Here is a 24,536-nt window from a genome sequence, read left to right on the forward strand (position 1 = left end):
TTAAAACCTTGTTACCCAACAAGATGATGGTAAATTTGTGCTGCAGCACTTGTCCAATTTGTCATTTCCATCAAACACTGATGTTTGTATACAATATTTATTATCTTAAAGAGGAGCTCCAGTCTCCCCCAAAAAACGAAAAGTCAGCAACTGCAAATACTGTAGCTGTTGACTTTTATTATAAGGACCCTTACCTGTCCTGAATCCAGTGCTGTTCTCACCTGAGCCAATTCTTCAGTTGGCTTTGGATCCAGGCGCCTGCATCTTAAAGTATTTGTTACCCTAAAAAAAAAAAAGAAAACCTGCTCCCTTAAAGCATGCATAACAGCACAGTGCTTGTGCTGTGTCATTTGGTCCCCTGTATGACCTAAAAAAACTAGCTGATCCTGCCTGGTTCTGCCCTCCCCCCTGTAAAGTGACCACAGTTTATCATGGCTGCTGAGCCCTGACATTGTGGTCAGTTTACATGCCTCCGTCATCCACGGCCCTGCTCTCTCCTCCTCTGTCCTCTTCTCCCTCCTCCCTCCCTGATCATCAGCTTGAGATACTGCCCCCCCCCCCTGCTGCTATAAAAACTATAATCTATTGATGCCATCCCCTTTGTTAAATAACAATATGTGTCCCAGTGTTTGAGCTATATAAAAACTATGCCGATTTGTACCTTATAACCGAGTTTCTCCTGGTGCTCATGTGACTGCTCGGCTCTCTCTCCTCTCTTCTTCCCTCCTCCCTGGCTGATGTCAGCAGGAGTTTTCGACCCCTCCCACTATAGCCGTCAGCCTGGGAGAGGAGATAGTGAGAAGTCATGTGAGCACAGAGAGACGCTCTGATATAAGGTACAAATCTGCATCTTTTCAATATAGCACAGACACTGGGACACATATTGTTAGTTAACAGAGGGGATGGGGTGAATATATTATAGTGGCTTAACAACCACTTTAAGTAAGGGAAACTAGCAGTGAAGCCTTGCAGCTTCACATACAGTTTCCCAGTGCTCATATGCAAGCTGTGCTGTGGTTGGTGAATGTTCCCCTAGTCTTCTGGGACCTGTGATGTGTCCCAGAAGGCTGCAGAGGAAGAAAGGGGGGGATGAACTTCCACTCAGATTGCCTCGATGATCCGACCGGAAGTAGGAATAGGTGCCTGTCAAAATCAGGTACCCATATTTTTATGTTCTATGTTTTTATTGTGAATAAATAGTAATATGTCAGATCACACCATAACCCCTGTAAGAGGGAGAACCACATCCTGGAGGGAAAACTATAACTCTCTCGCTTTCAGGTCCCTCACCCCCCAAAAAAGAGTGGACACACATCCACTCTCCTCCCCTTCTTGTTGTGACTTGGGAAGCAACGTCTATGACTAGCATAGCCAGAAAAGTATGTTTTGCAATGTGATCTGCATTGCAAAACATCCAGGGGAGTATAGGGGAGACATGCAGGGTATTTTAGCACCTGTCACCTAAAAAACATCAAATAGGGGACTTTTTGTACTTAAATATTTTTAAAAAAAGTGATAAAAAAAAGTGAAGTAAAAAAAAAATATTTTTACAAGCACATAAAAAATATCCCCCCAATTGTTTAAAGCCCCCCCCCCCCACATATACGAAAGTATGAACGGAAATGTATGTGTCAGGGGCACCTATCTGTGAAAAAATAAATTGCGATACACATGTCACATATCACCACACACGCCTGAGTGAGAGCAATAATTCTAACATAGGACCTCACCTGTAACACTAAACTGATATCTATAGGAGGCTTTGGAAGTGTCACCTATAGAAAATATAGGGTACTGAAGTTTGTCACCATTTTACAGGCGCACACAAATTTAAGGTTTGACATGTTGGGTATCTATTACTCGGTGCAACCTTGTATTTTATATTTTACCAAAAATGGGGTTTATTGTAATTGTTTGCCCAAAAATTAATTTTAGTGTGTTTTTTTACTGAAATTTTGCATTTCCTAGACCTACCACTATTTTATTTTTTAGGGTGTCTGCTTTCAGAAAATATATAATGTTTGTGGGTTTGTGCAATCTTAGCCCTTGTACACACGGTCAGAGATTCCGACAACCAAATCCGTCGAATTTTGTCCGACGGATTTTGTCCGAAACTGTTGCATACACACGGTCAAACAAAGTTGTCGGAAAATCCGACGTGATGACGTTATTTCGTTACGATGGGACTACGTTCACACTAGTAGCCAATAGCTTTGGTGTAGGAATTTGATCTGAGCATGCGTGGCACTTTGTCCGATCGGAATTCTCTACACATGATCGGAGTATGTCCGATCGGAGCATTTCGTCGAATTTTTTTTTTACAACAAGTTGGAAAACTTGGCACGTTGGATACTCCGACGGAAACAGTCTGATGTAGACCACACACAGTCGGAATATCCAACAAAACGGTCCGATCGGACACATTCCGTCTGAATCTCCGACCGTGTGTACAAGGGCTTACAGCCTAAAATGATTTTTTAAACATGTGTGCAAAAGACGCAAAAATGACTATGGCAGGGAAAAGATTAAAGTAGACAGTAAGTAGCAGTGGGTGGAGACAAGGTGTGTGGTAATGTGTGGTAATGTGGTAGTGTGAAGACCAGAGGGCCAGAGAGAGGGAGACAGAGCAAACAAAGACTTGTCCTGTACTTCAGAGTGTGCTATGAATACTGGAATGTCCCTATGGACTATAGTATGTAGGTATAACATCCAGGATATTAGCAACATGTATGAGGGAACACATATATAATATTAAAAGGTTATGTAGCACTAACATATTTGCCTACTAATATAACGCAATGTTAATTTATGAGCAGTACTATAATTTGGTGTATAGCACCATCTAGTGGTTTATAAGGGAAATGGACTTCATTTATTGTCTATTACAAGGACATTGGAGATGTTACAGGAAGTGACTGTTTGTTTACATTCACAAGTGACCTACCTACTGTAATGTTCGGGGGACCAGGTAGATCGCAGGACACAGGCTTTTCACACAACAAGGGGTTTATTAAACTTAAACAGCTTTACAGCAGCCAAAAACAAAAGGAAAAGGTTTTTAGTCTCACCGACTTGCAAAGTCCAGAATAGCTGTCTCTATCAAAACAGTGCTTGATCTTGATAGCAGGTAGCTTCCCCTGCCAGGAGCCTTCCAAGCAGGACACTGCTGTCCACTTCTGTTGCTGCAACCCAAAACAAACACCATCCACCATGTCTTCTCCACTCCTCCACACCCATCTACCACTTCCTGTCTTGTTTTTAAACACACTTCCTCTAACAGGTGGGTTAACCAATTTTTTTATCTTAAAGGGACCACAAACCAAATAGAGGGGAAACATAGCGTCCTTCCAGGACCCAGCCACGGCGTCCTATACATATCCCCCCCCCCCCCCGTGCCCCAACGCCAAGGAGGTGGAGAAAACAGTGGAGCTCAAACAATGGACTCGGGAGAGGGCATCTGCATTTTGATGCAGTCTCCCGGGCCTATGCTCCACTACAAACTTAAATTCCTGGAGTGCCAGGAACCCCAGGGTAACCCTGGCATTAGTCCCTTTTCCTTGTCTCAGCCATGTTAAAGGGGCATGATCAGAAATCAACCTAAACTTCCTCCCCAAAAGGTAATATCTGAGGGATTCCAGAGCCCACTTAATGGCCAGACACTCTCGTTCAATTATGGCGTAGTTTTTCTCCGCTGGTGTTAACTTCCTGCTGAGGAAGACTATCGGGTGTTCCTCGCCATGAATAACCTGTGACAACACCGCTCCCAATCCTACATCAGAAGCATCAGTCTGGACAACAAACTCTTTCGAAAAATTAGGTGCTACCAGGACAGGGTGTTGGCACAGCGCCGACTTGAGCTCCAGAAAAGCCTTCTCAGCATCTGCATTCCACTCCACCATGACCGATTTCCGAACCTTAGTCAGATCGGTCAACGGAGCCGCCAAGTGGCAAAGTTGGGTACAAACCTCCTGTAGTATCCCACCATGCCCAGGAATGCACGTACTTGCTTTTTTGTGAGGGGGCGGGGCCAATTCTGTATAGCCTCTATCTTGTTGACCTGAGGTTTCACTACCCCTCTACCCACGATATAACCCAGGTATTTCACCTCCTCCATTCCCAAAGCACATTTTTCAGGGTTTATTGTAAACCCCTCCTTCCAAAGAGAGTCCAGCACTGCCTGAACTTTGGGCAAATGTGATTCCCAGTCTTTGCTAAAAATGACTATATTGTCCAAGTACACTGAGGCATACTTCCGGTGAGGTCGTAAAATCCTATCCATTGCTCTCTGGAACGTGACTGGAGCAGTTTACAATCCAAAAGGCATCCTTTTGTACTGAAAACTCCCCTCTGGGGTAGAAAAAGCAGTTTTCTCTCTAGCAGCCTTAGTCAACGGTATTTGCCAATACCCCTTGGTAAGGTCTAACGTAGTGATATACCTGGCTGGACCAAGTCTCTCGATAAGCTCATCTACCCGGGGCATGGGGTAGGCATCAAACCGGGAAACTTCATTAAGTTTCCGGAAATCATTGCAGAATCGCAGAGTCCCGTTGGGCTTCGGTACCAACACAATCGGGCTCGACCACTCACTCTGCGATTCCTCAATAATCCCTAGGTCTAACATCTTTTTTACTTCCTCTGAAACGGCCTTCCTTTGAGCCTCTGGGATGCGGTCGGGCCGGACAAAAACTTTGACTCCTGGTTCTGTGATAATATCATGCTCTATGACACTAGTGAGCCCTGGCAAGTCTGAAAATTTTTCTTTATTTCTCTGCAAGAACTTCTTTGCCTGCTGACTTTGGGTTTTAGACAGGGTGTTTGCTACTTGGACACTCTCCACCCCAACCCGAGGCTCAAGTTTTGTACTAGCCAGGGAGGGCACTGGTTCCCTGTCTGTCCAGGGCTTTAACAAGTTTACATGATATATCTGGTAGGGTTTCCTCTTGCCTGGCTGGTGGACCCTATAATTTACCTCTCCCACTTTTTCTACAACCTCGCAAGGGCCTTGCCATCTGGCCAAGAATTTACTTTCCACAGTGGGAATCAACACTGCTACTCGATCCCCCACTTGGAAATTCCTAATTTTGGCTGCCCTATTATAGACCCGTCATTGAGCCTCCTGGGCTTTTTGTAAATGTTCCTTAACTAGCGGCATCACAGTTTGGATCCTCTCCTGCATTTGAGAGACATATTCAAGAACACTCTTATGCTGAATTGGTTCACTTTCCCATTCTTCTTTAACAAAGTCCAGTAATCCGCGAGGTCTCCGCCCATATACCAATTCAAAGGGCGAAAACCCAGTGGAGGCCTGGGGCACTTCTCGGATAGCAAACAGGAGAGCTGGTAACAGGCAGTCCCAGTCTTTCCCATCCCTTTGTACCACTCTCTTGAGCATAGACTTAAGGGTCTTATTAAAACGTTCTACCAATCCATCTGTTTGGGGATGGTAGACCGATGTGGGCAGCTGTTTAATCCAGAACAGTTTGCAGTTTGCATACATCAGCCATAACCTTTGACATAAACGGGGTGCCCTGGTCTGTGAGTATTTCCTTGGGAAAACCTGTCCGTGTAAACAACTGGAATAGTTCCCGGGCAATAACCTTAGAGGAGGTATTCCGCAGGGGTAATGAGTCAGGATATCGAGTGGCATAGTCAAGGATCACTATTATGTAAGAATGACCTCGAGCCGACTTTACCAAGGGACCCACTATATCCATGGCTATCCTCTCGAATGGGACCTCAATTATGGGCAGAGGGACCAACGGGCTCTGGAAATGGGTCGCCGGAGCGGTCAACTGACAGGTGGGACAAGAGGTACAGTATCTCCTTACCTCTGCTTTCAAGCCTGGCCAGTAAAACCGGTTGGCGATCCGTGCCTCCGTCTTTTCAACTCCCAGGTGTCCCCCTAAAACATCATCATGGGCCAGGTCCAGGACCTTGCGTCTATACTGTTGGGGTACCAATAATTGTTCTACCACATTTTCTCTCACTTTAGTAACCCGATAACGCAATTCATTACATATTGCAAAATGTGGCCACCGCTCATTAGCACCTGGCTCTTGGGGCTCCCCATTTATTACTACAACCTGTTCCCGTGCCCTGGCCAAAGTGGGGTCCTGCATCTGGACAGTACCAAATGCCCCCTGGGGAACACCCAAATCTGGCAAGGCAGAGGTAGAGGCCACTTCCTCATCCTCTTCCCCCAGCATTACCTGAAGCGGGGAAGGTTCCCCCCCTCAGTGTTCAGGTAGGTCTGTGAACCCCACATTTTGACATCCTTAACAGTATCAGCACTACTTTCATCACCATTAACCAAATCCTTGGCACTTTTATCAACTGGGTCCATATTACGAACATGCGGCATCTCAGGGTTATTACCCTCAACAACAGGAATACACCAAGTTCTTTACCACCCCCACCTCTTGAATACCAGTGCCACATGCTGTGGAGATAGACACCGAGATGAGAGGGTACTCTCTAGTGTCCCCATGAATGCACACAACCCGTAAAATTTTTCTTACCGGACCGATCTTCCCAATTACTCTAGGGTAAACCAGGGTTACCATGCTTCCAGAGTCCAGCAAAGCCCGTGCAGGGTGGTGGTTCACTTGGACTTCACACTCAAGGTCAAGATGTGTTGTACAGGCTTTATGGGCATAGAAAGACCCCCTTCGAAGAACCCCGCATTCCATGGGCTCTTCCTGCAATGGGCAGTGGGCCTGGGTATGGCCCCAGGCATGACATCGCCAACATTGTACATCCCTCCTCTCCGAACAGGAACAGGTCGCTGAGGGGGTAACGGGTGTGACTCTTGGCCTTCCGGGGTGTTGGTTCCAGGGCTCCTGGGGACATCCTTTCGAAGGGCGGCAGTTGGTCGGAAAGGCCGTGGCAGACTGGGCCCTTGACACTTGGTAGGGCCAAGCAGATCCTCCACCACTGTATATCGTTCCACCATCTCGACAAGGAGGTTCACCGTTTTGGGGTCTTCATGGCTGACCCACAGTTGAAGGTCGTCTGGCAGTGACCTTAAGTATCGGTCCAGCACGACTCGCTCCACAATTTGGGGACCAGACAACACTTCGGGCTGCAGCCATTTTTTTACTAGTTGCACCAGGTCATGCATTTGAGACCGCGGTGGCCGATCTGGACGATATTTCCATTGGTGCACTCGTTGGGCCCGGACAGCCGTAGTCACCCCCAACCGAGCCAGTATTTCTGCCTTTAATTTTTGATAATCTTTAGCGTCTTCTGGTGGTAGGTCGAAATAGGCTTTTTGAGGATCTCCGGTGAGGAAAGGAGCAATTAAGCCGGCCCACTGGTCCTGGGGCCACCCTTCTCTCTCTGCCATCCTCTCAAATGTAGCCAGAAACGCCTCTACATGATCACTCAGGGACAATTTCTGCAGAAAATGGCTTGCCCTTACGGTCACCTGGTTGCCAGGGGCAACGGCCACTTGTTCACAGCCCTGAGAAAGCTGTTGCACTGCTTCTTTTAAGGCAGCCATCTGAGCCTGCATAACCCCTTGTTGGGTCGCTTGCTGGGCTGCTAACTGGGCCAACATCAGGCGAGTATTTTCTTGCTGCAAAGCCAGCGCCTCGTTGTGGTGTGTTTTTTGTACCTCCAGCTGGGTTGCTAAGCGCTGATTAGCTTTCTCATGGCGAGTCTGCGCTTGCATATTAGCCAAGGACAGCTGTTTAATTAGCTCCTCCATTGTTTCAGCTTTCAACAGTTGTGCGGCTTTAACCCAGGACATAAATTCACTGTACTGTCCCTTTAAATGTCAGTTCAAATCCAATGCAAAAAAAAAAAATAGCAAGAAAAAAGCCTGTTACTTTGTCCTGCCCGCATTCGAGCACCACTTGTAATGTTCGGGGGACCAGGTAGATCGCAGGACACAGGCTTTTCACACAACAAGGGGTTTATTAAACTTAAACAGCTTTACAGCAGCCAAAAACAAAAGAAAAAGGTTTTTAATCTCACCGACTTGCAAAGTCCAGAATAGCTGTCTCTATCAAAACAGTGCTTGATCTTGATGGCAGGTAGCTTCCCCTGCCAGGAGCCTTCCAAGCAGGACACTGCTATCCACTTCTGTTGCTGCAACCCAAAACAAACACCATCCACCATCCACCATGTCTTCTCCACTCCTCCACACCCATCTACCACTTCCTGTCTTGTTTTTAAACACACTTCCTCTAACAGTTGGGTTAATCAATTTTATTCCCTTAAAGGGACCACAAACCAAATAGAGGGGAAACATATCGTCCTTCCAGGACCCAGCCACGGCGTCCTGTACACTACCCACAATGCCAAGTGACCTACCCATGGACACTCAGGAGTGGAACTGCATGCTGGGTAGGTATAAAAGGACACATAGGGCCATTTTTTGCTCTCTTTGGGACGGGTGGCCTGCCAGTAATCACCTGTGAGGAGGCCTTCTGGAGAGCACAGCCTCCGGCCTTTAAGGAGTAAAACAATCAGTGACTCTGTTTGAGATCTGAGTGTGGAAACTGTGGTGTGACCAGATCGAGAGGGATCCAGAGATGCCTGACAGACCAATCTGAGAGTCCGGGTCATCTAGAGAAGCAGCGTGACAACGCTGGCTTAAAGCAGGATCCATACAGCCGGAGTGAAGGTTTCCTATTCTTCCAGGCCTGGAGCTGGTGAGAGAGCTGTCACCCACAATCTAAAACGCACTTTACACACTTAGGCTCATTTCACTGTCTTGCTGGGACTGGCAGTCCCGTAGTGGTGGTTGCACACTATCAGACGGAGCTTAGCAGGCGTCAAGCCTATACTTAACTGAGAACTGACGCTGGTGGATCAGAGATGACTCCACCAGAGGTAGTTACAAGTGTGCCCTATCACCATAGCAGTTTCAATGCTCATTCTGCACTGTTCTTGTTTACTAAACCCTTTTTGGATTACAATCATTTCAACACAATAGCTAGCAGAAGACAGAAGAATAAAGACTACATCTTCATTGCAATGCCTTGCATCCATTTCAAATAGAGAGAACTTTCTTGCAAAGTAAGGGGGTGCTCCCTAGCTAGTGTGTTGTACAGTATTGCTGATTTTGCAATTTTGTTTTTATTACGGTGTGCTGGAGGTAGGAAAGGTGTCCAGAGTAAGGCATTGTTCCTTTGGACATTGGTCCCCCTTGGAGACGCCTGTGCATCCAAGAGTTATTTATATGTAAGAAAACTGTTGTGAATATCTATTGTGCTGTGGCACTATGTTTGTGTGACAGTGCAGTTAACATAATTATTGCTTTTCTGCCAGTTCCAGTAAAAATACGTTCTGGTTAATTACAATTGGTGTGAGGTGTTGTTCCTTCTCTCACAGGCGAAGCAGTGAAGAACCAGGTAAAGGTATACTATTGTTATATTGTACATGTGGGGTCATTCTCTGTAATTACCTTCACACCATACTGTATCACAGCTGTGTCAAGGAGATTGAGGCAAATCACTGGGGGTGTAGAATCAGAGTACAGGCCCAACAAAAATCAGCAGCTCCTTCAGGGGTCAGTGCTACAGTTATAATAAGCACATTGTTTCCAGTCACTACAAGTTATATCATAATAGGGATCCTAGTGAAATAGTAGCCGATATTGGTATGAGCAATGATTTAGAGTTGTGCAGTTTGACATGGAGGTGTTTACTCCTTAAAGTGTAACTTCAGTAATTTTTTTAATCTTTCCATCTATTAAATCTTCTGCCCTTGTTGTTTTACCTTTGGATAGTAAAACATTTTTTTTCTGCCAGTAAATACCTTATACTGCCCACTTTCTGTTTCTTGTCTGGTAAAAAGTCTAGGCTTATTACATCATACACAGCTCTTTCTCTCACTCTTTTTAGAGTTTACTAGGAAGGGAAGGGGGATGAGTCATAACAGGGCAAATGAGAGCTGCAGGTCTGCAGAGCTGGAGGCAGTGGAGGCCCATCAATAGGGGACGCCCAGGCACCCACCCCCCCTCCCCACCAACATCTTTTTTTTAAACATGACCCTTTAAAAAAAAAGGCTCCGGACACAGTGCACTATGGGAAGTGCCATGTCAATGCAATCATGAGATTGCAGACAAGGCCCTTCATTGGTGGGATTTGGAGCTGCTTTGTGGCACAATCCATTGGGCCGAGCAGAATCCGCCCGGTGCCTGGCTAGGTGCTTTGTTCTCAGTGTGAGAAAAAAGTAATTTCCAATGGGCTACAAAAAGATGTCCACCGTGAGGACTAATCCCCTTTTGTTCAGTGGAGAAGGGAGGCCCCGCCCCTCTCCACTGAACACACGGAGAAAGACAGAAATGAACTAGGGAGAGATAGATGCGGCTTGAAGAAGGGCTGTGCTGCCGGGGACACAGATGCGAGGAGGACCCTGCTGCTCCACTGATGCAGACATAGATGTAAGGAGGGACTCCGCTGGGGACACAGCTGTAAGGAGGGGCTCCGCTGAGGACACAGATGTAAGGTGGGGCTCCGCTGGGACACAGATGTAAGGAGGGGCTCCGCTGGAACACAGATGTATGGAGCGGCTCTGCTGGGGACACAGATGTAAGGAGGGGCTCTGCTGGGGACACAGATGTAAGGTAGGGTTTCACTAGGTACACAGATGTAAGGAGGGGCTCCGCTGGGGACACAGAAGTAAGGAGGGGCTCTGCTGGGACACAGATGTAAGGAGGGGCTCCGCTGGGGACACAAATGTAAGGAGGGGCTCCACTGGGGATGCAGAGGTTAGGAGGGGCTCCGCTGGGACACAGATGTAAGGAGGGGCTCCGCTGACGGGGACTCCAATGTAAGGAGGGGCTCCACTGATGGAGACACAGATGTAAGGAAGGGCAGGGTCTGGCACCCCCCATACTAAAACTTCACCAGCCACCACTGGCTGGAGGTGTGCCTCTGTGTGTCTGCAGCCAGACTCAATGGGCTACAAAAAGATAGCCCCCGTGAGGCCTAATCCCTTTTTGTTCAGTGGAGAGGGGAGGCCCCGTCCCTCTCCAATGAACACACGGAGAAAGTCAGAAACGAACTGGGCAGAGACAGATGCGGCTTGAAGAAGGGCTGTGCTGCCGGGGACACAGATGTGAGGAGGACCTTGCTTCTCCACTGATGGGGACACAGATGTAAGGAGGGGCTCCGCTGGGGACACAGATGTAAGGTGGGGCTCAGCTGGGACACAGATGTAAGGAGGGGCTCCGCTGGGGACACAGATGTAAGGAGGGGCTCTGCTGGGGACACAGAAGTAAGGAGGGGCTCCACTGGGACACAGATGTAAGGAGGGGCTCCACTGGGGACACAGATGCATGGAAGGGCTCTGCTGGGGACACATATGTAAGGAGGGGCTCCGCTGGGGACACAGAAGTAAGGAGGGGCTCCGCTGGGACACAGATGTAAGGAGGGGCTCCACTGGGGACACAGATGCATGGAGGGGCTCTGCTGGGGACACAGATGTAAGGAGAGGCTCCTCTGGGGACACAGATGTAAGGAGGGGCTCCGCTGGGGATTCAGAGGTTAGGAGGAGCTCCGCTGGGGACAAAGATGTAAGGAGGGGCTTCGCTGATGGGGACTCTAATGTAAGGAGGGGCTCCACTGATGGAGACACAGATGTAAGGAAGGGCAGGGTCTGGCACCCCCCATACTAAAACGTCACCAGCCATCACTGGCTGGAGGTGTGCCTCTGTGTGTCTGTGTAAATCCAGGAGTTAACAGGCAGCAGCTGCAGCTGCCCACAGTTAAAATAACTGCAGCCAGACTCAGCGGAGGGAGATTTCTTAAGTATAGTTGGTAAGTACAGAATTACAGTATATATAAAATAATATGCAAAGTGTTTGGGGGGAAGCTTCAGAATGGTAAAGATGTTTTTATTACAAACTACGTGAGCAGACTGCAGTTCCTCTTTAAGAACTCCTGATGAAGATGACTAAAAGCAGAGTAGCACAAGGAGGCAACTCCTATCCTGTCACTTTCACAGGATATATCCTCTAATTGTATGTTATTTTATATTTGTTTATGTATATTTATCTATTGCTTTCTATTCTTATTTGTTCCAGATGTCATGTATTTAAAACATCATTTAGGAATATTGGTTACTTTTAAATCTCAAAAGCAGTTAAACAAAAGAATGCTTATGCCATCTACTGGTTGCTGCCACACTGGAAAAACCATTCATCTGTATAGTTATGATTAGAGTATAAGCAATGAAGAACAGAATGATCTGGAGAATATAAACACATTCAGTTGTGATCACTGTGCTATTTTTTTTCCTTGTTGCATAATCCTGAATATGTTTGTTCCATCCACAGGTTTGATAAAAATATATAACATAAAAGCATGTATTTGAAATCATATTGAAAAATGTAAGCAGGTATGTGTCATTGAATTGTGTACACATATAACTGTGTGATGCACATAGCAAAGATAAATATCTACAATGATCTACATCATGGCAGGTAGGATTTACATAATTGTATTGCTAACTCAGAAAGTTTCTCTTGAGCAATAAAAGGTACAATGCTGTCACCCACTGTACTTACAAGGAAGTTGAGGGAACAAGAACTGTTGGCTTACCTGAATTTCGTAATACTTTACTATTGGGTACAGACGGATGCATTCTTCATAGGGTTTAGTAACATTTCACAATGGTTTAAGCACCACTGAAAGGTCTACATCTGCCTTGAGGATGGCTGGCACTCATGGTCACTGTCTCTTGAGGGCTAGAAACTACAGTTGTGACAGCTCTGGGGAAGGGTGGCATGTTCAGATAAATCGTAATGTGGTTCTAAGGGCTGAAGGTTTTTACCTTCATGCATTCTATTCAGACACAGCCAATGGACAATTTATCAGACACAGCAGTGGGAGTCAATCAATCATAGCCAGTGAGGCGGGAACAAGAGTGGGCTGAGTCATGCTCTTTGTGTCTTATGGACACAGAGAGCCAGCTAGGGAGCAAGCATGCATGAGTGTCAGTATAGCAAGTGCCATGATATTGGTGCACTCAAAAGGGGAAGAACCAAGAGCCCCAGTGAGGGACCCAAGAAGAGACGGATAGGGGGCTACTCAGTGTAAATCAATTTTATGCATAATATATTGTCCCAAATATTTTACTACATCATATAACAAGTGTTAGTTAAGGAATGAGCATATAGAAGGGATTACTTGCATTTCATATTGTCTGGATCTAAAGCACAAAGTGTGCTTATTTTTTTCGCACACCTCCAAGGTGAGTGTTAGTTTTAGCCCTTCACATCTTAACACTTATTATTCTTCTCCCTATTTAATTTGTAACCTTGAATCCTTTATGCATGTTTTGGTTCTTCAACAATTCTAGTTTACTGTTCCCTCACTATCTCATAATAGTTGAACAAGCCATTTCCAAATGCACTTGTTTTTGTGAGTTATGCACAACGGTGGAGATTTACTAATACTAGAGAGTAGGGATGAGCTTCGAGTTCGAGTCGAACTCATGTTCTACTCGAACATTGCCTGTTCGCCTGTTCAGCGAACAGTGAACAATTTGGGCTGTTCACAGCAAATTCGAAAAGCCGGAACACCCTATACAAGTCTATGGGAGAAATCTAAAGTGCTCATTTTAAAGGGTAATATGCAAGTTACTGTCCTAAAAAGTGTTTGGGGACCTGGGTCCTGCCCCAGGGGACATGGATCAATGCAAAAAAAGTTTTAAAAACGGCCGTTTTTTCAGGAGCAGTAATTTTAATAAGGATTAAAGTGAAACAATAAAAGTGTAATATTCCTTTAAATTTCATAGCTGGGGGGTATCTATAGTATGCCTGTGAAGGGGCACATGTTTCTGGTGCTTAGAACTGTCCCTGCACAAAGTGTCATTTGTGCAGGAAAAAAAGTCTTTTAAAATCACTTGCGGCTAAATTGTCGGCTCCCCGTAATACAGAGAACACTCAATGAGTGTTCTCTGCATTAGCCGACAATTCATTCATTCATTGATAAAAAAAAAAAAAAAGCGTGGGGGTTCCCCTAAATTCAATTACCAGGGCCTTCAGGTCTGACATGGATATTAAGGGGAACCCCGTGTCAAAAAAAAAAAAAAAGAGCGCCCCCCCTCCCTCCTGAACCGTACCAGGCCACATACCCTCAACATTGGGAGGATGCTTTGGGGGTCTGTGACCCCTCAAAGCACCTTGTCCCCATGTTGATGAGGACAAGGGCCTCATCCTCACAACCCTGGCCGGTGGTTGTGAGGGCCTGCGGGCGGGGGGCTTATCAGAATCTGGAAGCCCCCTTTAACAAGGGGACCCCCAGATCCCGCCCCCCCCATTTGAAATGGTAAGGGGGTACAAAAGTACCCTTACCATTTCACAAAGAAAGTGTAAAAATGGTTAAATAAGACAAACACACTTTTAAAAAATTCCTTTATTAAAAAAAAAAAGATTCCAGCGGTGCTAATCCACTCTTGCTATCCAGCGACGAATCTCCGGGGTCCAGCGATGGATGATCATATCCAGCGACGAGGGATCTCTCAGTCCAGCGCTGTGCATACATCCGTCTTCTGTCTCCAGTGCGGAGACACTGCGGAGATCGTTTCTTATATTAGGAGGGCGGGGCCACCCGTCACCTGACCCCGCCCCCTCTGACGCTGGTGAAGGGAGCCAGGGGTTCCCCAGTGACGTGTGGGTGACCCCGCCCCCTCTGATGTAACGGAAACCTGCGTTACCTCAGAGGGGGCGGGGTCACCCACACGTCACTGGGGAACCCCTGGCTTTCCTCTCCAGCGTCAGAGGGGCGAGGTCAGGTGACGGGTGGCCCCGCCCTCCTAATATACGAAATGTCAGCGCTGGGATCTCCGCAGTGTCTCCGCACTGGAGACAGAAGACGGATGTATGGACAGCGCTGGACTGAGAGATCCCCCGTCGCTGGATATGATCATCCGTCGCTGGACCCTGGAGATTCGTCGCTGGATAGCAAGAGTGGATTAGCACCGCTGGAATCTTTTTTTTTTTTTTTTTTAATAAAGGAATTTTTCAAAAGTGTGTTTGTCTTATTTAACCATTTTTACACTTTCTTTGTGAAATGGTAGGGGTACTTTTGTACCCCCTTACCATTTCAAACAGGGGAGGCGGGATCTGGGGGTCCCCTTGTTAAAGGGGGCTTCCAGATTCTGATAAGCCCCCCGCCCGCAGACCCTCACAACCACCGGCCAGGGTTGTGAGGATGAGGCCCTTGTCCTCATCAACATGGGGACAAGGTGCTTTGAGAGGTCACAGACCCCCAAAGCATCCTCCCAATGTTGAGGGCATGTGGCCTGGTACGGTTCAGGAGGGAGGGGGGCCGCTCTCTCGTCCCCCCCTCTTTTCCTGCGGCCTGCCAGGTTGCATGATCGGATAAAGGGTCTGGTATGAATTTTTAAGGGGACCCCCACGTCAATTTTTTTTTAAAATTTGATGCGGGGTTCCCCTTAATATCCATATCAGACCTGAAGGGTCTGGTATGGATATTTAGGGGGACCCCCACATCAATTTTTTTTAATTTGACACGGGGTTCCCCTTAATATTCATGTCAGACCTGAAGGGCCTGGTAATTGAATTTAGGGGAACCCCCACGCTTTTTTTTTTTTATCAATGAATGAATGAATTGTCGGCTAATACAGAGAACACTCATTGAGTGTTCTCTGTATTACTGGGAGCCGACAATTTAGCCGCAAGTGATTTTAAAAGACTTTTTTTCCTGCACAAATGACACTTTGTGCAGGGACAGTTCTAAGCACCAGAAACATGCGCCCCTTCACAGGCATACTATAGATACCCCCCAGCTACGAAATTTAAAGGAATATTACACTTTTATTGTTTCACTTTAATCATTATTAAAATCACTGCTCCTGAAAAAACGGCCGTTTTTAAAACTTTTCTTTGCATTGATCCATGTCCCCTGGGGCAGGACCCGGGTCCCCAAACACTTTTTAGGACAGTAACTTGCATATTACCCTTTAAAATGAGCACTTTAGATTGTGAACGTTCGAGTCCCATAGACTTTAATAGGGTTCTAAAGTTCACACAAAGTTTAGGTCTGTTCGCAGGTTCTGGTGCGAACCGAACAAGGGGGTGTTCGGCTCATCCCTACTGGAGAGTGCAAAATCTGGTGAAGCCAGAAACCAGTCAGCTTCCAGGTTTATTGTCAAAGCTTAATTGAACAAGCTGAAGTTCGAAGCTGAACCATTAACAGCTCCACCAGATTCTAAATGCACCAGTTTAAGTAAATCCCCCTCAAAGTTGTAATTTAAATCATTGGCAAAAATGTATTGCTACAAACATAACAAAACCAAAAAACAAAATAGAATCTTAGTAGTATTCTATTTTAACAGACAGAGATTGTCAAATAATTTGATTCAATATGTAAATTTTAACAGAAGAAATTATAAAAAAAAATGTTTTTTCAATAGCAGGAATAAACGTAAAGTTAAAAAATTTACTTAAAAATTCTGAAAAATTTGAATGAACATAGCCCCTCCAGTAATGGTGAAACATTTGAGCCTAGAGCCCTTAATGCAAGTTTTATGGCTAAGCACTTATTGGCAATTCCAACACCTCTGAGGACAGTTAACAACAGTTAACCTAACTTTTCTGGCAACTGCATTGCAATGTTTTTCACATAAGGTGTGCTTTGTTTTTTAATGTTCTTAGACAAATGACTTAAAGTGGAACCAACCACACTGCATCTGAGTACCACAAACCAAATACACTATTTAATTAATTTTTCATGTTCAAAGCAGCCATCCATCCATGTCTTAAATGCTTTATTTTGCATCGCAAGATACCTGGTATGAACAAACCCTTAACCTGCATTGGTGCTTATGTCAAGCTCAAGATCTCAATTAATCATAACCAATCACAATCATAAAGGGCCTGATTTAAGAAGTGGTATGGCCTCACTGTCTCCATTATGCTGCTTTTCAAAGAACAAAACCTTTGAAATAGTTAAAGTAGTTGTGTACTTTGCATACATGTTTTCCACCTGGCTTGTTTTGAGACTCTAAGCTGTCATTTTACACCACTATTTTCAATTCCTGTTCAGCATGAAGAAATAAAGTTTTTCCTGTATCTTCTTCAGGAGATTCAGCAGAAGCTCTATGAAATCGCTTCTTGTTATAGTGGATCTATTTCAGCCTTATGCTTATAACATGACCGGCTTATCCATAAACCCCACTATATAGGACAATTATAAATAAAGTATATTATACTTTAAACATCTGTACTATTGGAAAAAGTACTGACACTGATTATGCATTTTTACCATCTTAATATGGCGACAGTAGAATAAAAAATAGAGATAATGGTTTATAAAAGAGTTTGTGGTCAGATGTTATTATTTTCATAGTAGAACCTATTACAAAATTCTGTGTATATAAATAACTTTTGAGGATTTTCTTTTCTTTTTTGGCTTCTGTTGGCTTCTTTTAGATTATCTGTAAAACACATATAGTAGTCTTTAATGACTTACAAGAAACAAATTAGAGAAAATGCTGTGGTATTTTTAACTTTCCAGCTGAGCTCACATGTGGTTAGGAGCTGACCACACATTTTAAATAACTAAGAATTGTGGAAAAAAAAAAAAGGCTTGTAAAATCGAGAAGTACTAAAAGAGTATGTCTAGGCATAGTTATGTTTTTGTACAAGCTTTGAACACAGTGACAACACATACAGAGCGTGGCATTCTATGCAATGACTTGTTATTTCATGCATCTATTAATATAGGAGCCAATTAATGAATAGCTAATGATGGTCAAGGATAATAAGGTATAGTAAAACAACCATTTTTTTTTTTTTTAATACATGTGACATATTTGTATATATTTAGCAATGTAGTAATCCTTTATTTTTTTGTCCTCCAATTAAATATGTTTTTACTTGATATTCTGTATTTAAAAGAGGTGCATGACAGCATTAATGACCTCAGCACTAATGACCAGCTACTACAATTCACTGCAAAAAGTTTTGGAGAAGAGGAAACTCTGATTAGTCACTGAAGAAGTCAGCAAACAGTATTTGTATGAGTCTTTCTTACAGTGTACGCTAGCGGGTACAGCACTGTGACATAATCTAGTGCAAAAACCTTTTGGCCAAAGGAATTTGGAGAAGTCAATTTAGAACTAACAAATTATCATTAAAATACAGGGGACATTCATATGCTTTGCCAAGGGAAACATTTATATGTCATAACAGAGACTTTATATGCATATTAAAAATATTGTCGTTTCTACTTATTTATTATTTATATTTCCCCTCATCTTTGTTAAGTTCTGATTTGATTCCACTAGATCTAAATAAAGTATATAAAATATAAAAAATAAATAAAAGTATACATCTTATTCTCTGCCTCAAAACTCATAAACAACAAAAGAGACTAATAATATAAACCACTTAGCTCTAATACCTGTATGCCCCTATAGACCAGAGCCATTTTCACATTTTTGCTATGAGCCTTTTTATTATTTATTACCTTACCTAGGGTAACAAATTAACACATAAAAAAGGGGGCAAAATGAAAAAAATAACTTTTTCTACTCTGCTAGTTACCGTATTTATCGGTGTATAACACTCACTTTGTTCCCCTGAAAATAGGGGGCAAATCACGGGTGCATATTATACGCCGACAGTGTACCTCGGAGGGGAAGGAGGGAGACTCTAACTCAGCTCTCACTCAACTCCCTTGTCACACACACTGTCCCGCCTCCGCCATTGGCATTGGACCAGTGTTCTGTCTATCACAGGAGCTGGTCCAATGCCGATGGCTAAGGTGGGACTGTGTGTGTGTGAGAGCTGCCTGAGAGCCGACTGAGAGCCAGGAGGAAACAGAAGATGATGGCTCTGTGATTTCCCGCACTGTCCGGGCTGCATCGATGGTGAGGCTGAATTGATGAGCATTGAGGCTAAAAAAGGGGCATTGATCAAGCTGCACTGATGAGATGGGCTGCCGATGGGCATTGATCAGGCTGCATTGATGAGATGGGCAGCAGATGGGCATTGATCAGGCTGCATTGATGAGATGGGCAGCAGATGGGCATTGATCAGGCTGCATTGATGAGATGTGCTGCAAATGGACATTGATCAGGCTGCATTGATGATATGTGCTGCAGATGGGCATTGATCAGGCTGCATTGATGAGATGTGCTGCAGATGGATGGGCATTGATCAGGCTACATTAATGAGATGTGCTGCAGGTGGATGGGCATTGATCAGGCTGCATTGATGAGATGTGCTGCAGATGGATGGGCATTGATCAGGCTGCATTGAGGCTGCAGATGGGAATTGTTCAGGCTGCATTGATGGGAGATGAAGAGGCTGCAGATGGGCACTAAACAGGCTGCATTGATAGGCACTGACCCTTATTTTAATTCAAAGTTGTTTATTTAAAAAATATGTTTTTTTCCTGAAACTTCCCTCTTAAAATTAGGGTGTGTGTTATACGCCTGTGTGTTTTATACGCCGATAAATACAGTAGTTAGTTAGTTGTGGTTAGTTGCGTTGCTATAGAAAAAAAAGTATACATTTTATTCTATAATTTGTCCTGTTCAAAATTACACTTAAATAAAAATTTTGGTACAAGGCACTGTAAATTTGTTTACAAATTAAATAAAGTCAATTTTTTTCACTTTTTTTAAATGCAGTACTAAAAAATTAAGCAACACAATGGATAAAAATGCAAGTAAAGTAATAAGATTCATAAAATAAATGCATATAAATAACTAAAAGGTTTACATATTACCGGTTAAAAAAGAAAAAAAAAATCAGCTAAAGGGATAAGGGGAAGAAGAAGCTAACAAAAGTTGATTAGGGTAAACTAGAGGTTAATGAATGGTTAAAATCTGCAGAACAGAGTACATACAAAAGTAACAACAATGTTCTTTGCTGTAATAGCTGTGTTTTATTTTTTCTATAATAGATTCTATATTTACACAGCAGCTCTTGGCTGTCACTTTGAGAGCAGGGAATTTCCAGAAAATTCGGGGAAGAGAGTGGCAGTGGGGGTGAACGAACAGGGTGTATTACACATGCCCTGTGTCACGTACCTGGTTGAGGCCGAGCTGACGGGAGGGCTTTCCCTTACACCTTCTGTCCTGTTTCTCCTGAAGGTGCTGACAGGATGTAACAGGCACAGGGTGGCATGGGTGCTTGGTAGGAGATCCTGGAGAGAAGATACGTGCAGCGGGTGCTAAGCAGCAGGCAGTTTGGTGGACTGGCAGATGCAGGTACACAACGGCAGGTGCAGGACAGCAGACAGCAGCCAAGCTGGCGAGCAGGTCAAAGAAGGGTCTCGGGTGTTCAGGCAGGCAGAAGTCGGTAACGACCAAGCAGCAGAGGTACACAATCAGATCCAGAGAGGAGTCAGGGCAGGCGAGGTTCAGTATCAAGTGAGCAGTGAAGGTACCAGAACAGTAGGCAGAAGGCAGATTCAGGTCACAAGCCGAGTCAGCAATTAGGTATAAGGAACCAGGAACACGAAGAGTCAAACAGGCCGGATATATACAGGAACAGTACAGGATTAGGTCACAGATGATAGAAGCTGACGACCACTCAGCAATCTTCTGGTCTATGGAGCCAGTTTAAATAGGCAAGAGGGAGCCAAGTACTCACGACCATTCATGGTAATGTGGATGTGCACGTGCGCAGAATACGTTACCAGGTCAGGAATGTCTAGTTGTCACTCACAAATTCCTATGCACATACGTGCGGTTTATGGAACCTCTAGCTGTCACTCGAGATTTCCTATTAGCAAGTACACATCTTCTTGCACATCTTTGTGTACAATTATGCACACGATTTTCCTGACATCCTGTGTACTTTGATGATGATTTTGTTGCCAACTGTCCACAACTATTTGAAGATTTGTATGCGACTCAATGAGCTAATATTAGTAGATTTATTTACTAAATTATGAATTGGTTAATACTTCATCTGAGAAAATAAAAACAAAGAAAATCTAACTTTACTGCCATGGATGATGCCTTAAACTTTTATTTTTAAACATTTGCCTACTGGGCACTTACACACCCCTCCTGCCGAGACCAATTTTCAGCTTTCGGTGCTCTCACATTTTGAATGACAATTACTCAGTCATGCAACACTGTACCCAAATGATTTTTTTGCCCTTTTTTCCCACAAATATGGCTTTCTTTTGGGGGTATTTGATCACCTCTGGGTTTTTTATTTTTTGCGCTATAAATGAAAAAAGACAGAAAATTTTGAAAAAAAAACGCATTTTCCTTTGTTTTTGTGATACAATTATGCAAAGTATAAATTTTTTCTTCATAAATTTTGGCCACAATTTATACTGCTACATATCTTTGGTAAAAATAACCCACATTAGTGGATATTATTTGGTCTTTGTGAAAGTTAGAGAGTCTACAAGCTGTGGTGTGAATAATACAAAATTGATCACTCTGATGTACTGGTGGCCTATCTCATTTCTTGTGACCCGAACAAGCCAGGAAAGTACAAATACCCCCCAAATGACCCCTTTTTGAAAGTAGATATTCCAAGGTATTTAGTAAGAGGCATGGTGCGGTTTTTGATGTTGTCATTTTTTCCCACAATTCTTTGCAAAATGAAGATTTTGTTATTTTTTATTGTTTTTTCCCACAAAATTGTCATTGTAATAGGTTATTTCTCTCACATGGCATGTGTATACCACAAATGACACCCCAAAATAAATTCTGCTACTCCTCCTGAGTATTGCGATTCCACATGTGTGGGACTTTTTCACAGCCTGGCCACTTAGGGAGGCCCAACATGCAGGGAGTGCCATCATGTGTTCTGGGAGCATAAATTACACATCTAAATTGTTGACTACCTATTACACTTTTGAAGGCCCTGGAGCACCAGGACAATGACACGTGGCACTGATGTGGCACTGATGACAGAGGGCACTGAAACGTGGCACTGATGACACATGACACTGATGTGGCACTGATGACAGATGCCACTAATACGGGGCACTGATGACATGTGACACTGATGACAGATGGCACTAATATGTGGCACTGATGACAGATGGCACTTATACATGGCACTGATGACACGTGGCACTAATATGTGGCACTGATGACAGATGGCACTAATACGTGGCACCGATGACACGTGACACTGATGACAGATGCCACTGATACGTGGCATTGATGACACGTGACATTGATAACAGATTGCACGTGACACTGACAGGGGGCACTGATGACAAATGGCACTGATACGTGGCACTGATGACAGATGGCACTAATATGTGGCACTGATGACATGTGACACTGATATGGCACTGATGACAAATGGCACTATGTGGCACTGATGACATGTGGCACTGATGTGGCACTGATGACAGATGGCACTTATACGTGGCACTGATGACAGATGGCACTGGGGACAAATGGCACTGACAACAGGTGGCACTGGGGACAGATGGCGCTGACAGGTGGCACTGGGAACAGGTGGCACTGGGGCAGATGGCACTGGGGGCAGATGGCAGTGGAGGCAGATGGCACTGGGGGCAGATGACCGTTTATTTTACTTTTATTTGTAACTTGCGGCCGCTGCAGCCGTTCATCTCTCCCTCTCTCCCTCCTCACACGCTGTCTGTGTGAGGAGGGAGAGCGGCGTTGAGAGATGATCTCATATGTTTACATATGAGATCATCTCTCATTGGACACGCCGATCGCGCTGTAAACAGCCACTGTGATTGGCCATTTACAGCGATCTGTGACTGGCTGTGTCCAAGGGACACGGCCAGCACAGAACTTCCCTGATAGGCGCTCTCAGGAGCGTGCATTGCGGAAGTAAATAGGAGGACGTCCAGGGAGGCCCTCCCGGCAGGTAACATCCACGCTGTAGCCATCTTTCGGCTATATCGCGGGCGGGAAGTGGTTAAACTACATACATTTTATTAAACCTAACTATAAAAATTTGTCAAACAACTAGTACTAATTCAGTTTGCAGGTTAGGTTCTCTTTCTAAAAAATTATACCGGGATCATGGCAGCTAGCTGCTGCCATAGCCCTGGTAGTTAACATCAAAATCATGACGCACATTCCCAGTTAGGCGGTCTGCAGGTGGTTAACCCTCTCTAGACCACTGAAAGTAAACACATTCATATTACCAGCATGTACATATTTGAAGTGTCTAGATACATTAATGTTTTGCCATTATTGTAACAATTTGGGTTTGAAGATGTCTAGAGGTACACCCCACATATAAAAAGAATATGTTACAGTCTTTTTGGCTATTTTTTTTTTGTTTTGTTTTTTTATTCAATGATGATATATATAACCCTTTTAGATTTGTTGATATATGTGTTAGAACGATCTCACATTTTATAAATAAATGTCAGTTGTGGCAGACCCTGAAAAAAGTGAATAACTGTAGTTGATTTAACTGTTGTTTAAATGAAAAACAAACAAATTAACAGTTCAAGAAGAAAACACTACAAATTACATCATTCTCTGTGAAGTGGAACAAGCACATTTCCTAGAAGTTTCGACTGAGGATTTTGTATGACTGCATTTCACTGTGACTATAGCGGGGGCTACCACAGTGATATATGCTATAACTAAAACCTTGTTACCCAACAAGACCATGGTAAATTTATACTGGCATGTGTCACGTGTAGAGATTCTATCAAATGCAGAGCTTTGTCAAACTGAGCCTGGTCTAAAAATGTTATATCTTAATTACTTAAGTCCCCACAGAGTCCCACAGTGTTTTGTTCAATTTGGCAATGTCTCAGTGGCACTGATAATACTTTTCAGTGTTTGTTGTATTTTACATATTTTTATTTTCTGGACAGATAGGGATTCGATTTGGTAGCAAATATTGAAGCATACTATATATTTTTTTTCCTTGGTTTTTATAGTTATATAGTTACCTATTAGTGAGGTTGAAAAAAGACACTAGTCCATCTAGTTCAACCAGCAAGAATACATATTATTATTATCAGTTAATAAATATTATTGTGAATAAATAGCTTAAAATTTGAAAAAAAAAATTCCTATAATTTTATTTTTCCAATGCAACATTTACATGTGCACTTGTGCACCCCTATATATTTACCACAACATATAATTCACAAAGACTCCTGACTAAAATAATCCCATAAATTTGAGTTTTATGTAACAGTGGTATGATGAAGCTTGACATGAATGTATGCCTTTTAGTTTAGAAGAGGTTTATTCCCCTTTCAAAGCTATTCTGCCACCCATAAGGTAAAAAAAAAAAAATGTTTGTTTAAATTGTTAACATAGTATTAAAAAGGTTAAGTCACGTTTAAGAGAGTCAAAAAAGCAGTAAGGCAAATTTTTCACAGGTTTGCAATTGCTAAAAATTTGAATGGCATTGCATTAATTTATGTGAGCATTTAATGCTTGTACAGTAAATGCAAATGTCATCCAAATCACCCAACATCTTTTTTGTTATCTGAAGGTTCATTTTAAGAGGGAATATATTTATTCATTGTTAAAAATGATGTAACCCAGCAGATAAAGCATCACTCATGGGGCCTGAAAGGCTTCTATTTAAACATTTGCCTATTTTTTTAGGTGAA

The 24,536-nt window shown here is 43.7% G+C and overlaps 1 gene segment (V, D, J or C); it reads left to right on the forward strand.

The window, feature by feature from the left end:
• The first annotated feature begins 23,451 nt into the window (after positions 1 to 23,451).
• The window catches only part of LOC143960253 (immunoglobulin heavy constant mu-like), a 140,827-nt gene continuing 139,742 nt past the window's right edge, over positions 23,452 to 24,536 (forward strand). Inside the window, 1 exon segment of the C gene segment in view lies at positions 23,452 to 23,526. Within this exon segment, the coding sequence occupies positions 23,491 to 23,526 (36 nt within the window).

The sequence above is a fragment of the Lithobates pipiens genome, unplaced genomic scaffold, assembly GCF_037356315.1.
Source record: "Lithobates pipiens isolate NorthernLeopardFrog02 unplaced genomic scaffold, aLitPip1_a1.2 Scaffold_11, whole genome shotgun sequence".
Classification (NCBI taxonomy): Eukaryota; Metazoa; Chordata; class Amphibia; order Anura; family Ranidae; genus Lithobates; species Lithobates pipiens.